The sequence below is a fragment of the Manihot esculenta genome, chromosome 10 (assembly GCF_001659605.2).
Source record: "Manihot esculenta cultivar AM560-2 chromosome 10, M.esculenta_v8, whole genome shotgun sequence".
Classification (NCBI taxonomy): domain Eukaryota; kingdom Viridiplantae; phylum Streptophyta; class Magnoliopsida; order Malpighiales; family Euphorbiaceae; genus Manihot; species Manihot esculenta.
Window position 1 is genome coordinate 28,872,654 of NC_035170.2, and position 16,578 is coordinate 28,889,231.

The following is a 16,578-nucleotide window of genomic DNA, read 5'->3' on the forward strand; positions in this document are numbered from 1 at the left end:
ATATATATATAAATAAGTGTGTGTGAAGATATATCCCAAAAAAAAATTAATAGGGACAAATCTAAAATTTTAATGGATAAGATATTATTAAATGAAAAATCTAAAAGCATGAAGGAAGTTAATGGGCAAAATTAAAGTGAAGTTAATGTTGTTTATTTTTTCTTATTTAAAGAAAGATGATTCTTCAAGATAATATAAAGCTAGTTTATTGAGATGGAGATTCGAGGAAACACGGGATCTAGACACTTGAGAATGGTTTGATTTAATGAAAAAATCAATGAATTAAAATTGAGTCAACGAGAGTAAATGTTAACAATAAATAAGAATGATTGAGTCGAGTTTATGTTTGAAGAGATTAAAGTTTTTTCTTCAAAGTGCGAAGGGGAGGTTTTTATGTGATTCTTATTCTATGCTTCATCAGATCGGGTCTTAACAGGGATATTTATACCCCAATGTATGCTGATACTCCTCTGCAATTCGTCCCATTGAATAGAACAATGGCTTTTTTTGACAGATTTTTGAGATCACTCATTAATGATAGACAGCTAAATAATAAATATTAAATCCACTGCGCCTATCGTGAACGTCATGCATATATAATTTTAGCGTTAATAAAATTATTCTCCGCATGCATATATAATTTTAGCTTTAGTAAAATTAAAAGTATCGGTGGGAAAAGGTTGTTTGAACTTTTTAAAATGTTAACATACCCTTATATTTACGTAAATTATATATAAATCATTAACATAATTATAATTTTTCAAAATGATGAATAGCTTTTGGATCCTTTCATGCATCGCCTTATGTATTCTCACTACTAATTTTTTATATACTTAACATAATCGATTTTAGGCAGAGTATAATTGGAGAGTTTGATAATCCGGCTTAGATGAATTCTCATATTAATTATAAAAAATATTATTTATAATTTTTATTTAGTGCAAATTACACTCACTATATATTGAGACGATGGCTGCTAATCATATATTGTAATGCTTTAAAATAAGCAACTCCACCACAGTCGTGTAACCAGCTGTGTTATCAAGGTGCTACGGAGAATGATTTTCTATCAATTTATCCGACAGAATCCAAGAATGACAATGACAGTGTTATAGTATAAAAATTAAAAAATGTCATATAAATTATTATTATTATTATTATTATTATTATTATTATTATTATTATTATTATTATTATTATTATTATTATTATTTACACTCTGATATTTTATACGTATTAATTTTATATGATAAATAAATAGAAATAGTATGAAGAATTTTAATAAAACATGTGTAAAGATGATGAATTTTAATGTAACATTTGTAGAAGTTTATGATACAAACTAAAGCCGCCAAATAACAAATTTTAAAGTTAGAAAGAAAAAAAAAATCGATTTGTATGGATTAGAGGAACACTATTTGATTCAAATTGAAAAAATCGATTGAATTGAATTAATTTAAAATTTTAGTTCGATTTTTTATTTATTTCAGTTCGATTTTTAATTTTAAAAATTTTAGTTATTTCGATTTGGTTCGATTTTGATAAAAAAAATTAAAAAAATGAATCGAACCGATTAGTGATAATAGTATATTATTTTCAATAATATAAATAAATTAGATCTAAGGTTAAATTATTTCAATTAAATTTTAAAATACTAAAAATAAAGGGTAAAAAATAAAAAAAAATTATTAAAAGTTCAAACCGAATCATATCGGTTTGATTCAATTCGATTTCTGATCAAAATCGATTCGATTCAATTTTCATAAATATCAACATCTTAATTTTCAATTTGATTTAATTTTAAATCGAACTGATTAAATGTCCATCTATATTTATAATATAAATTAATCTATAGTGTAAATATATAGAATTTAATACCCAGCCTTCTCATTTTATACAATGGATCTATATGAACTGATTTAGGCAAGAATTTCTCTTAAAATTGAGGTAACGTATTTAAATTATAAAAAGATTTGTGTAAATTTGATTCACATGAATTCAAAATATATAAATATTAGTAGCTTTATAAAAAAAAATAACGTAAACCCACATTTATATGTTCTAATTTATAATGGGTAGATCTATTTAAAAATTTTCTATTTAAATTATTCTATATTTAATATTAAATTTTTAAATAGACTCGATACATCAAGGTCCCTTGACACCACTCTCAAGCACCCATGATAGTGACAGCAAAGAAGACCAGATATCTCCTGTAACTTCCTGCTTGTGCTTGAAAACGTGTATTAACATAAATTTTTTATCTTTAATAAATAAGCTTTTTCAATTAGGTTCAAAATTCCAAGTAGATTCTAAGGGAAGAGAAGAAAAAAAACATATATTTTAAATTTGTTGTTCGTTCAGAGGAAAACCCATCGAATTTTCTTCCTGCAGAAAATCTTGTAAATCACATCACACGCATATATAAATTCCCTGGAATTTTCTTGGCAATGAAAACTTGCATGTCTTTTCTTTTCATTGCAACCCGGTTGAACCTTCCTATACATGATTGCTTCAACAAGTCTATATATATACATCATGTTAGAAAACTAAGAGACCAACATATAAACATCATTAATTTCTCCAAGCTGATTCAGAATTCAATGGCTACAACTAAACTAGTGCTGTTCTCAAAAATGCTAACCAGAACAGACATTGAGAGTGGTCTGTGTATTTCTACTTCTTCTTTAAGTCAGTTGCCGTTCGACGAAGGGCAACAGGTGAACATGCACGTCCACGACGAAGGTGGACGAGAATGGATCTTCCCATGCACAATCAAAGAAGATGAAAATGTGGGACGTTTTCTTTCTGTGGGTTGGCTTGATTTCGTTCGTTTCAAGGATTTGAGAGCTGGTGATCAGGTTAATATTCATGAGGAAGTCACAAAAAGCGAGGTTCCAGCAACTTTGATGAAGATTCGAGTTCAGAGGAAGATCAGATTGTTCGGTGTTGATATTTGGGCTGCAGTGTGAAGTCTATATTTCTCATAAAATATGATGTAATTTTTATTTTAAGGTAATTTATTATAACATCTTTAATGAGAATCTATTAATAAAATAACTTTTTATTAAAATTTATTATTAGATTATAATCATTCTGCCATTAAATTTTAATAATTTTAATATTTATATTTAAACTGGCTGACTGTAAAAATATTATAATTAATATTCTGAAATTTAAAAAATAGAGTTTACAGTGGGTAGAATAAGACGTTCCTCCTCTTTTATATCTAACCGTTTCTCTACTATAATATCACTTATTTTTGTCACTTAAGTCGTACGTACAGATATGTCAGAACTATTCTCCACGTCAGATATCCATTTAATTTATTTCGATACATATGCAGACAGGACTGCAAAGTGAATAGGCCAGTTATTCTCCTCCATGTTATATCACTAGATTGGATTACTTTCTGTTGAATTTAAATTTACGGTAGATCAGCTTGTTTCGCATCGTTCGGATCAAAACTTAAAATGAATTGATCTGATTAAAAAAGATTTGATGGGTTTTGAATCAATATTTTTTATTCAAATTCGATCTCACATAAAATAGAAAAAATTCAACTATTTTACTGAAAATAACTATAATTAGTTAGTCTATCATTATTTAATATAAATAAAATTAAATAAAGGGTATCTAAATTTATTTAATTAAAAAATTAAATATTTAAAAAACTCCAGTCCTGGTGGTTATGTTTGTTGTTACTGGACGTTGCTGATGAGAGAGACAGCCACCAGCTTTTTATGAAACTTGAAAAGAGAAACTGAGATGAAGCGTTATTGACCTTGACCTTGACCTTGTCTACAATACAAAAGACTTTGACGCGTGCTTCACCCAACTTATTAATTTTTTCTTTCACAGGCTACGCGTTTATACCAACTTATTTTACAAACATCCTTTAAATATTTTAAAACTGAATTTATATAAATTTAAAATAATACAATATCTATCGTTTAATATTTATTCACTCAAATAAATAAAATTAATTAATAGTATTAATTTAAAAAATTATAATAATTTCTTTAAAATATTTTTAAATAATTATATATTTTTTTATATATTAATATTAAATAATTTAAAAATTAATAATAATAATAATATATATATAAATAAAAATTAATGATGCACTGTAACAAATAATTGAAAATAAAAAATTCTTTAAAAAAACTCTATATATTTATATAGATTTAATTTAACTAAAAATATATAAAAATTACTTTTAATAAAATAATTTATATTATAGTGTTAAAAATAATAAAATTTAATTTTTTTACTTTTAATATTTATTTAACATACTGCTGAAATTATTGGTAAGAAATTTTTTTAGCTAAGTTAGGGATATTTTTCTTTCCATTTTTTTTATAATGCTATATATGATCACAGTCTGATTCAAATCATAAATTGAATCGAAGGTGGATCACTCAAATTTGAAATTAGATTAGTCGAAAGATTTCGATTTTTAAATTAAATTAAAATATTAAATCAGAGAAATCAATTACAGTTTTCTCTTAAAAGTAAAATCGATCGGTTTAAACTGATGATTCGATTTGATTTCAGTTTGATATATTATTAAATCCTTGTCCTACACCATTACCGTTAAATTTGTGATAGAATTTTTACTATTGTCGCTAAATTTGCTGTTTATGGCTATTGGTCGCTAAATTATAGCGACGGATTTAAGTTCGTCACTAATTTCATTGCTAATTGATTTTAATAATCAACTAACCAATTTCATTATTATTTCAAATTTTTATTTTCCAAAATAGAATTTCAAAATCTTTTTTGAACACTTTGGACCATCAAACTTAATCCCAAAAAATAATTTAAAATCTTTAAATAACTAAGTATTGAAAATTTAAATCCCTATAAATATTGAAAGACTTAAAGTAATAATTTTTTTTAAAAGTAAAGTCTTCAAGCTTCCCTGTTTCAAACTTCCTAAAGTATCCAACAGATTCTTAAACTTATTAATATTTTGTTTATAAAAAATCACTTAAAATTAATTTTAAGTAAATATTATATATTAATTAATTTATTTCATTAATTTTGTTTTTAACAAAAAAACTCTTTCAAAATTTAATAATTAGTATATTAATAAATTTTAGCCATCAAAAATTTTTAAAAAAATTAAAATGCTTTCAATTATTTTAATTACTTAATTAAAAAAATTTTTATTTTCTCCTCTTTTAGTTTTAAAAATTATATATATTAATTTAAAAATATAATGGTATAGACTAATTAATAATTTTTTAAAAAATATAGTAATTTGATTCAATTTAATTTTTAATTAAAATTAATTTAATTTTTATAAATATTAAAATTTTAATTTTTAATTTATTTAATTTAATTTTAAATTAAATCCAGCGAGTGTTATTTCGTCCTTTAGGGATGACGTAAAAAGGCTGACGTAAGCACTATGGGCTGGAGGTGAGCTCACAGCCGCATTTCTTTACTGTAAAGTGCTTGACAATGTACAGCCTCGTAATCACCAACTCTGAACCTTTCGATTCGGACGGGCCCACCGTTGATGAAACTTTTTGTCGGCGGATTCACGAACCAGCAAGAATCTGGCAAGTCTACTCAATTGGACCCACATAAAATACCAGATGTTATTATTTTATTATTTTTTTAAATAAAAATAAAAAAAATCTCACATTTATATACCATCCAATTAAAATTGTGAAATTAAAATATTAAATATTATTATTTAAAAATATAAAAAACCCTATAGTATATAATTTTTTTATATTTTATTTGTTTTTTTAATAAATGTTGTATGATAGAGAGACAAATTTTTTTTGAAATAATTATTTAATATTTCTGGTTTTAAATAATTTTATATTTTATACTTTATCTTTCAAGTTATATCCCGGCCAAATATTTTATAGTAAAGCCACTAGCAGTCATAGGGCTTCTTCACTTGAATTTTAATCTTTTAGGGTTTTTGGTTGGAGGAAATGGCTTGAGATATAACTAGGATAGGGGTAGTTTTCAAATGAGATTTTATTTTAGAATAAATTACCCGTTAATTTTTAAATTTTTAATATAATTAACAGATTAGTAATTAAATATTTTTAAAAGGGAAATTTACTTTTTAGTCCCTGAGGTTTAACGTAATTAACACTTCTGTCCCTCTATTTTGGCGACCCAACACTTAAGTCCCTCACTTTCGCTTCCGTCCAATTTCGTAGTCCTTCCGTCCATTTAAACCGTTTGGTCAAAGAGTCAAAGGTGAGATGTGATAATTTTTTCCAAAAATGCCCTTCTCTCCATGTGAAATCCCAGAAGAAGAAGAAGAAGAAGAAGAAGAAGAAGAAGAAGAAGAAGAAGAAGAAGAAGAAGAAGAAGAAGAAGAAAGAAGAAGAAGAAGAAGAAAGAAGAAAGAGGAAAGAAGAAAGAGGAAAGAAGAAAGAAGAAAGAAGAAAGAAGAAAGAAAAAGAAGAAGAGGAAGAACTTGCAGAAGAAGGAAGAAGAAGGAAGAAGAAGAAGTTGCAGAAAGAAGAAAGAAGAAAGAAGAAAGAAGAAAGAAGAAAGAAGAAAGAAGAAGAAGAAGAAGAAAGAAGAAGAAAGAAGAAGAAGAAGAAAGAAGAAGAAGAAGAAGTTGCAGAAAGGGGAAGAAGAAGAAGAAGAGGGTTAATTTTGTCAATTTACGTGTCCCAAACGGCTATTTTGGACGGAAGGACTACGAAATTGGACAGAAAAGAAAGTGAGGGACTTAAGTGTTGGGTCGCCAAAATAGAGGGACAGAAGTGTTAATTACGTTAAACCTCAGGGACTACAAAGTAATTTTCCATTTTTAAAATCAAATACTTATATTTCTATATAATTATTTTGTCTAAATCAAAAGTTATCTTATTTATAATTTTGTTAGTCAACAGTTTAAATAGAGAATAAATATTTTAAATATTTAAAATATTTTTATGGATATTTAAATTTTTTTAATTTAAATAAAAATTTTATATAAGTGTAAACTATATTTTAATTTTTAAATTTTAGCATAATTGATGAATCAGTTTTTATATTTTTAAAATTAAATTTTTAAAAAATTACAGTTCTTTTATCCATTATAAATATTAGTTTAAAATTATTGAATAATTAAATTTATTCTAAAAATATAATTTCTTCTTAAAATACCCTTTATAAAAGTTTATAATCTATTCAAAAATTACTTAATATTACTTAAAAATAGTTAAAATTATAAGTATTTTTAATTTTTAAATTTTAGCATAATTAGTAGATTAATTTATGTATTTTAAAAATCAAACACTTTCTTATATAATTAGTCTGTTTAAATGGGAGGTCCTTCTGGCAAAAATATTTTTGCCATTAAAAATGTAGAAATATTTTTTTTATTCTTTTTCAATAGGTAAACTACACTTTAATCTTTAAATTTTAGCATAATAAACAGTTTAATTCATATATTTTTAAAATAAGATACTTAAATCCCTTTCCCTTTACAATCAATCCATTTTTTACAATTAAAAACATGAAAAATGTAGTTATTATCCCTTTTTAAATTAAAAATATTAAGAAATTAGGATTTCATCCTTTTTTTTTCAACTATTAAAATGTAAACTTTTTTATCATTTTTTTCATATGAAAGAACATGTAGGTCTCCATTAAATTTTATTCTTTAATTTTCGTTCATTAAAATACTTTTTAAAATTTTTAAAACATACCTACAATTTCAGCTATTTTAAAGTGATATCAAATAATTTTTAAATAAATTGTAATTTTTCTTTCAAAAGTTTAATAACTAACTAATTTCAAACTAATATCTATAATGGATGAAAAAAAAAAGTAACTTTGGATGGATTAAATATCGAGGATCGAAAGATTCAGTTTTAAAAATATATGAACTAATATGTTAATGACGCTAAAAGTTAGGTATTAAAGTATAATTTACGTAATATAAAATGTGTCACCCATGCCAGTAAGGATTTAAGTGTTTATAAGAGTATATTAAATATTTAAAATATTCATTTTCTCTATGATTTGTTCACTATTGAAATTACGGATGAAATAACTTTTTATTTGGATGGACCGATTATGAAAAAATTTAAAATATAAATATCGCTGCCTTAAATATACTAAAATTCATGGTATAAGTTACCTTAAAAAATATGAAAGGTTGGGCACAGAGTAGAGGTCTTCAACCCCTGACGAATCAAGGCCTGTATCTGAGGTGGATCGAGCTTGCAGATTTCCATATATGTTATTTTATTTGTTTTGTCGAATTCGCTGGGCCAACCCACGGCTGAGTTCTAAAACTTGGAAGTTGGACCTTATTGAGATTGGTGCAAGTGGTAGATACCTGAGTTTGGATTCAATTCAAATTTAGAAAATAATGTGTAAATCAAATTCAAATTATAAGTATTAGATACTTGTTCGTATAAATAATAATGAAAATAGAAAAATAATATTTTATAAAATTTCATATTATGTGTTAAATAATTAAAATTTAAATATTTAATCTCAAAATTTTAAATATAAACTATAAATTAAAAATATATATTACATAATGATTAATTAAATTATATGAATATAAACAGATTCTAGTATTATTTTAATATTAAATAATATAAAATATATTTTATTTAAAAATTGAAATGAATTTGACTTTTTTTTTTACCATGCATAAACATAAGTATATTATTTCCAAGGTTCAAAGAGTAAGAGTACAAACAGAGGGAAGAAAACAAGGCCCACCAAGTGGCTCAGCCCAACCCAAAAACCAAATCCAAAGATCAAATCAATTAAAGAGTAAACCAACCAAATCAAATTGAAATAAACCCCGCCCAACAAGACGACACAGCAACCCCTAACAAGACAACACAGTATCGCCTCTTGGAAATTCAACTGCCGATGGAGAAGAAGCAAGCAACAGAAAGCAACCCCTAACAAGACAACACAGTATCGCCTCTTGGAAATTCAACTGCCGATGGAGAAGAAGCAAGCAACAGAAACAGAAGCCTTGGATTCACCGGAGCACATCGTCGGGAGTGCTTACGCAAGCTCAGCCCGACTCTGCAGGTAAAGCAACGAGGCTCTAATGGATTTGATTTGACCCACCAACTGTTGCCTAAAATGATTAATTGAATTAAAAATGGGTTTCTCTTTTATCATGCTCAGCATCCTTCCCTTCAAATTAACTTGGAGGAGATAAGAGTAGCCTGAAAACACTGGTTTCTGGAACATGAAAGTGAATTTTACCATGATTTTTAATAGGACTCACTATAATTTTAAACAATGTGTCTTCTCTTGGGCAAGATTTACCCGCAAGTCATGATCAACTTGTTAAATTCAATGGTAAGCATCAAGGGCAGTAGGTGATATGGTGCATTGCAACAACGCAATCCCTCGGGAGACAATTCAGAGGAAATTACAGGAGCATCAATTGCAGAACCATAAACAACAGCCATAACCAGAAGCAGTAGCATTACAAAGAAGCAGCAGCATTACAAGTTATTTTCCTCCCAACCAAATAAGCATTCCATCACTTTACTAATCATTCATCCAAATATAAGGACATGAACTTCATTTAACAGATTGTACAAGAAACCATTTCCTTTGGACAAGGGTCATTACAAATTATGCATATCCAATAGGCCCTAAAGATCCTTCACTACTTTTGACTCCACATACTGGATACTCATTCTCCAAATGTATAAGTGGAGCAACACAAATTTCCTGAAATATAATCACTGGGAGCATACAGGAGGGCCCAAAATATGGTACCTCTTTTTAAGTTTTACCACCTCCGGTAAAGTCATATTGCCTGGAAACAAGATTTCCAGCAACGACTACCAGGTGCACATGAAGATACTAATTTTATCAAATTGAAAGAGGCAATAAATAGCAGAAAAACAAATTGTGCAAATCAGGCAGAGAGATGGGATGAAGACTATAGGAACTTGGCTTTACCCCACTCAGGGAGAAAATAATGACGGTTAATGTGGCAGCCCAACTGTGGCAAAATGGTGGCACAACAAGTCTCTGGTTAATTCATTTATCTAAGTGCGGACTGGACCTGTTACAGGATCTCGGCCAGAATTGGCATCCTTGTGTTTCAGGGAAAGATTTGAAAATTGGGATTCAAGCTCCCTGCTGTTAGTTCGACGATGGCTGGAAGATGATTGTTGCTGTGTCTGCGGTTGCTGCTGTTGTTGCTGATACAAGGTTCGCAGCCTTCCAATCTCCCTCTCCAAAACTTCATGCTCCACTGAAAACATCATCTAAAAGTTTAGCAACCAGAAATAATCTAAAAAGCAATAAGCAAAATTCCATTGAGGACCTAAAAGTTTAGCAACCAAAAATAATAAAAAAAGCAATAAGCAAAATTCCATTGAGGACCTATTCATTGTGCCGGCCAAGTCCAATTAGGCCTAAATTTTTAGAATCAGCACTGGGCGCTGGCCAGCCAATGCAAGAAAACATAAAATGTTAAACATATTTTATCATCAGGCAGTTCAGGTTGGGTCAGGTGATGTATACAAATTTCAAGCCCAATCCAACTTAGATGCAGGCCTTGGTTGCGGTGGGCCTGGATTTAAGACTCCTAGCCTAAGCCAGGGTATTTTTCAGGCTGGGCTAGAAGGGTCCTAAGACTTCGAACTGATATAAGGACGTCCCCTGACTAGATTGGCCTTTTTTTAATACCTTCATGCACTTTCTATACCTAAGATTTTCGGAAAAGCAACATATATGAAGAGGAAACTTACGCTTTCAGAAAGCAGAAAATCAATTTTCAACACACAACATGGTTATCAGTTACAAGTGTAATTAGATGACTCCACATGATTCTAAACCCACTGACTCCTACCTACCCACTTTCCACCTCATCCCCTTAAAAGAGAGAGAGTGTTCATGTGTCACTATGGTTACCAAAAACCCCTTGCTATAGCCTATAGCACGTGAAGCATCATCATCACTATAAAAACTAAACCACAAATCACAATCCAACCACAGACGATCTTCAAGTTTTCAGATAAAGAACCACAGTAATTTTATGTGTTCACCTTAAAATGCTATGACACTTCAAATCAGTAAAATCTATTGCAATTTGAAAAGGAAAAAAAATAGTCGAGTCAGAGATAGGCATACACCTCTATTTGATACTCATACCAAAGTCCAAGTAAAATCAAAAGCAACAAATAGATTGCTAGCAATCAATATTAGATTCAGTACTTATTAAGTTTATTACATAACATGCAGCAGCTTCATGTATGAACAAAAGGATTCCACACATTAACTTTGATGTTCTATATCCCAGCCCATCATCATTGTTCCACACTGACTTCTTAAAGTGTCCAGAACAATAATGTCCAATGTGTGTTCATGAAGAAATCCATGTAAATCACGAAGACATGAAAATTTATAATGCGTCAATAAGCTCAAGCATTCAGGGGAAAGATGCACAACAGCCTTGCTTTTCAATCAAAAGAAACAATGGAACTTAGCCTCTTAACAAGGCACTCATAACGAAAAAAAGGTAGTCAAATTAGGGCTGGTGTATTCTGCATTAAAATATCTTGCAAGCTAAATAATGCAAGGCTCAACTCAGCTGCATAGAAGCTGGCAAACATTATTTCAATACTTTCCTGGTAATTAAGATATGAATGTAGACCTAACTCAAATGAGCTTCTCACAGTGACCTTGTTATGACTTGTATGAATTGAACACATTTGAGTTGCAGAGTAAAACATGGAGAGGGTAATGATAATATTTTCAAGGAATATACCCTTATTATGGGGCTGGATCTGTAACAGATCGAAGTGAAAAGCTAGGGATACTAGATACTTCTACTGCTACTAGGAATGCCACTTACGGAGACTGGCTCCAGGGGTGTTCTGTGCGAAGGCAAAGCAAGAAGAGAAAAGACATTCCCACACACATCAGTGTGCACAAACTCAAGTTCAACATCTAGAAGTCTAGAAATTGGGAACTAAAACTTACAGTATTTGATAATCTGTTCCTGAGCTAAACTTTCTAAACGTTGCTTAAGGGCTTTATTCTCCATGCTTAGAATAAGATTTTGCTGGTTGATAAATTCAACCTCAGCTGAAACTTCAGAGCCTTCTGCCTGTGGAGTACAAGATGTAAACTTAGACTGGTTTAGGTAATGCAAAATACATACTCTTTCACATGAACTATAAAAATACAACATTTTAGTTTTTATAGACATAAATACTTGCCTGTAAAGCTTGTACATTCCTTTCTAGCTCAGCTATGTACTGAAGTTTCCGAACACGGGAACGTTGAGCAAATTGCCTACATTGGATAACAGTTTTAGCATCCATTTATCACTTTTCAATTTATTCCAGAGCATACACAGTTTTCAACTATGCATATTTGTGTATTAGGCTTTTTTACAAAATATAAGTATTTAAAACCACAAAAGTAAGTAAAGCCATGATACTTGAAAAAGAACGAACAGAAGCACAAGCCTAAAACTTGAGTAGGACATAAATAATTAGGGTGAAAAACAGCAGAAATTGTTATTTAGGATAGGAGTTGTTACTCTTTCTCATGCATGCGCCAGTTTGTCCCTCTTATAAGACCTAAAATTTAAGACAGTTTTCAACAACACATAATTGAAAATTTAAAAAATAGCTTATCACAAAGGTTAAAACTGAAACATAACTCTACAACAACAGCGCATCAAGCATTCTTAGACAATAAACATGCGAATAAATAAATGGCAGTATTGTGCAGTTTAATCCATGCAGCACATAAAGTAATATAACAAGACGTGGACAAGGAAATTACAGAAAAGATAATTCTATAAAGTACATACTGTTTAGCACGTTTTGTATCAGTCTCTGATGCTGAAGACTTAGCATGAGAATTATCCTTTTTTTCAGATGAATTTCTTGAATCGTGTTGACCAGATTCAGCTGAATCTTGCTTTTCATGCACTGAAGTTGGAACACCATCAGCTTCCTGTGGAGCACCTGATGAGCCCAGGCTCTGTGAAACAGTAATCTCCCTTCCAGAAGGAAGCCCACTAGTACGTGTTGCAACATTTAAAGATGAATCCCAAGCTCTATTTTTCTGTTTTGTCATGTTTATGTCAGCGTAGAGGGACTGAGAGGCTTGTCGAGCATCTTTGTAAAAATCAAAGTCTTGAGATGCCCAAGAAGGAATTGACATCATATTTTTGTATCTATACTCATCCTGTGCAGCATAATCCATGTTAGAAGCATTAGCTACATCTACATATGCAAAAGAGTCACTGGATGAACGCCGATGACCTCCTCTACGAACAGGTGTCTCTGGCTCATTAAGGAGATCATCAAGCCAAGATGGTTGCTCCTCTATGAGAAGTGTCTCAGAAGATGTTCGTTGGTGATGACTGTTTCCATCTCTAGGCCTTTGAACAGCTTTTGATCCAATTACACCACTAGGCACATAATCAACATATGATGGGGTAACACTAGGAAATGGAATTTTTGGAGGAAGTAATGCATGCTTTCCAGAGTACATAAAATTTCTGACATTTGATGAGTCCTTGGAATTTGCCATAGCCAAAACAGAACCTGTAGTAATAATTCTAATCATGAAAGAGCATGACATTTATCAATATAAATTCTAATCATCTCAAAAATTTCAAGGTATAAATACGCTCATAACATGCAATAATAACTGCATAAACAAAGAACATGCAGAAACTATATTTAAGCATATCCACTTTCTATTTGCTCATGTAACAGGACATCAATAATAGTTGTGCAAGAAAACCATTACTATTATCCATGGGATTTCACTGATCCAACAGACCAACATTTTCTTCAGAATAAAATTAGTTCAAAGTCTAGTTTATGAGCCAAAAGAAAAAACGCCTTTATCTTTTGCTTCAGAGCTCAAAAGCAACTCATGTGCTCACTACCGACCCAATGTTGACTGTTATGCAAAACCCATTACTAATCCTAATTAATAATATTGTGTGGAAACTAAGTTTTAAGAAATGAACAACATATCTCTGATCTCTTTACATTGGTTCCATGAGCTGTACATTTTTCGTGTGTGTTTGTGTCCTGGAAACTCTAGGCCGTTCTCCAATATCCACCAGCGAATTTGGTTTTCTAATAGTTTTCATCTAAATTTTTCTCTCAAATGTTTGTGATTACAATATGTGAATGTGCTCGTTTTCAAAATCCTTCTAAATTTTCAATGACCGGTTTCAGTCGAAAGTTGGAACCACACACCGTCACTATAACTTCAGATTAACCACATCTACCCGAAATTTGTGCATATACTCTTTACAGACTAGAAAGGAAAGCGCAAGGCTGTAATATAACAGGAAAAAAGGAAATCAGATAAAAGTAAAGCACGTATATCCTGATGTTCTCATAAACTTAAGCTACTAACAGAAAGACAAGCAAGAGAAGGAGAAAATAAAATAAGTAAATAAATAAGTGACTTTAGTCGAGTATATGCTCGTATTTATCAAGGTCCGGAAGGAGAAGAAGAAGGATAAAAGCTCAAATTTACAAGTCCCTATTATTTCCAGCATTTTCCCAGCAACCAAACGAAAAGTCGAACAGTTTAAAATCAGATGTATATCGGAAGCATGATTGTCCAAATAAAACAGGAGATGGATATAAAATCAGTGATATGTATAAACAAAATATAGCAATGCACGATAAAAGAACTAACCCCAATAAGAATCTGAGCTCACTTTAAGAAATTAGAAGCAAAAATGGAAACAGATTCGTTCTGAAACACCAAAAAGAAGTTTTTGTTTTAGAAAAAAACAGAGGAAAAAGAAAGTTTATACCTTTTATAGATTGAAGAATTAAGATCTCGGAATGCAATTAAAAAGTAGAATAATCGAGGACAGTTTCTGCTCTCTCTCTTAGGGTTTCTGTTTCCTCTCAATGAAGCCCTCTCTCTGTCTGTGTTTCTCTCTCTCTCTCTTCTCGTTGAAGTCCTGGGGTTGAAAAAGGACTTGAACGAAAAAAATTAATTGGAAAAGTATAAAAATCATATACATTGTTGTTCTCATGTTATGAAGCTTCCGATTTTAGTTTTTACAATTTCTACCCCTATGAAACCAACTATACTACATGTCCCCCTCTATTAACCATATATTGTTTTCATATACCTAAAGAAATTTAAATTTCACAAATTGCCCCTTATAGGACATAAAAATCATCAACATGGGAAAAATGATTCTATCTGAATTTAAATATATTGAATTTTTTTTGGAAACTCAAATTTATTTCCTTTGACAAACTCAAATTTATTTAATATTTATAATTAATAGCCGCCTAATTTTTTACCATATAATAAAGTCAGATTCAAAATCTATCGGGCTTTTCTTAGGCAGACCAATCCATCATCGCAAATCTTAATCTGGACATATGAAGTAGGCTGAACCTATCATGAGTCTGGGACCGATAGGAGGAAATCCAGTCCGGTGACGTGATGCGAAGGAAAATAACGGATCCAGTCTAAATCGCAGTTTCATCCGTATGCGCGCCAGGAGAATTAAATAGCCATCTAATATAGAGAGAAATTTTGACATATCCGTGATTAGACTAATAGACAAAAGAAAAAATGATAAAAGAGAAGGAGAATCTTATTTTCAATTTAAGTTTACACAATCACCGAAAATCATATTTTCTAAATCTCAAAACATTAATAATAACAATTTATTTTTAAATTTTTTTATCTCTATTAAATGTATCTATTTTTGAAGAGGTAAATTGGAGATAAATTGAAAATTAAGGGGCCAAAGTTGAAATAGCAAAATTATAACTTCGTTTTCATAGAATTCTCCTTTTGATTTGGAGATGGAATATTCAACTTTAAATTATAATGTATTCTTTCATTATTTATCACAAGTAGTAGGGCATCATCTATTACAAAAATTATGCAAGATATATTGGAAACATCCTATTGGTAAGAGCTCAGATATTTATTGATAGTTCCCAAGTAATTTATTAGATTAATAAATTGAAAATTTGCAATAAAAAAATAATATATATATTAAATTTAAAAAATAATAAAATGTTAAAAAAGGTAATAAAGGAAACTTTTTTTTATGTCATAAAATAGTGGTCCACAAATGGTAATTGATATAAAAGGGACCAATAAGCTCTAAGCTATCTTAGCTGTCAATGACAGTTGGATTGCTTTTACTTGCTGAAATAGTGATTATAACAGCCAAAATGTCTGTCATTTGATGGATTACGTGTTATACAGGAAAACACAATCAAATTTTCTATAAAATCAGTTTTTTTAGAATGAATAATTTAATTTAAAATTAAATTGAATTAAATAAATAAAAAATTAAAATTTTAATAATTGTGAAAATTAAATTAAATTAATTTTTTTAATATATTTTTTATTTTTTATATTTTATTTTTAATATTTTAAAATTTAATTAAAATATTTTAATTTTAATTTTAATTATAGTATTTTTTTTATTATAAAAAATGATATATTATTATTACTATATAATTTGATTCGGTTTAATTTTTTAAAATTTTTATTAAAATTAAATTAAATTAAAATAATTAAAATTTTTAAAATTAAAAATTAAGCTGAATTAAAATAAATAAAATATTGAAT

General features: G+C 29.3%; 1 protein-coding gene across 2 annotated transcripts; it reads right to left on the reverse strand.

The window, feature by feature from the left end:
• Positions 1 to 9,511: 9,511 nt before the first annotated feature.
• On the reverse strand, positions 9,512 to 14,955 carry LOC110624932 (uncharacterized protein At4g06598). Of its 2 annotated transcripts, none has more exons than XM_021770404.2 (5): positions 14,780 to 14,955; positions 12,797 to 13,552; positions 12,195 to 12,270; positions 11,956 to 12,082; positions 9,512 to 10,222 (listed from the first exon to the last, which is right to left on the reverse strand). In XM_021770404.2, exons 2-5 carry the CDS (start codon positions 13,522 to 13,524, stop codon positions 10,014 to 10,016), a joined length of 1,140 nt encoding a protein of 379 aa, XP_021626096.1. In that variant the 5' UTR covers positions 13,525 to 13,552; positions 14,780 to 14,955; the 3' UTR covers positions 9,512 to 10,013. The 2 variants fall into 2 exon arrangements, with proteins under 2 accessions (XP_021626096.1, XP_021626095.1); XM_021770403.2 differs by having other exon boundaries at positions 12,797 to 13,538; positions 14,780 to 14,954.
• Positions 14,956 to 16,578: the final 1,623 nt, after the last annotated feature.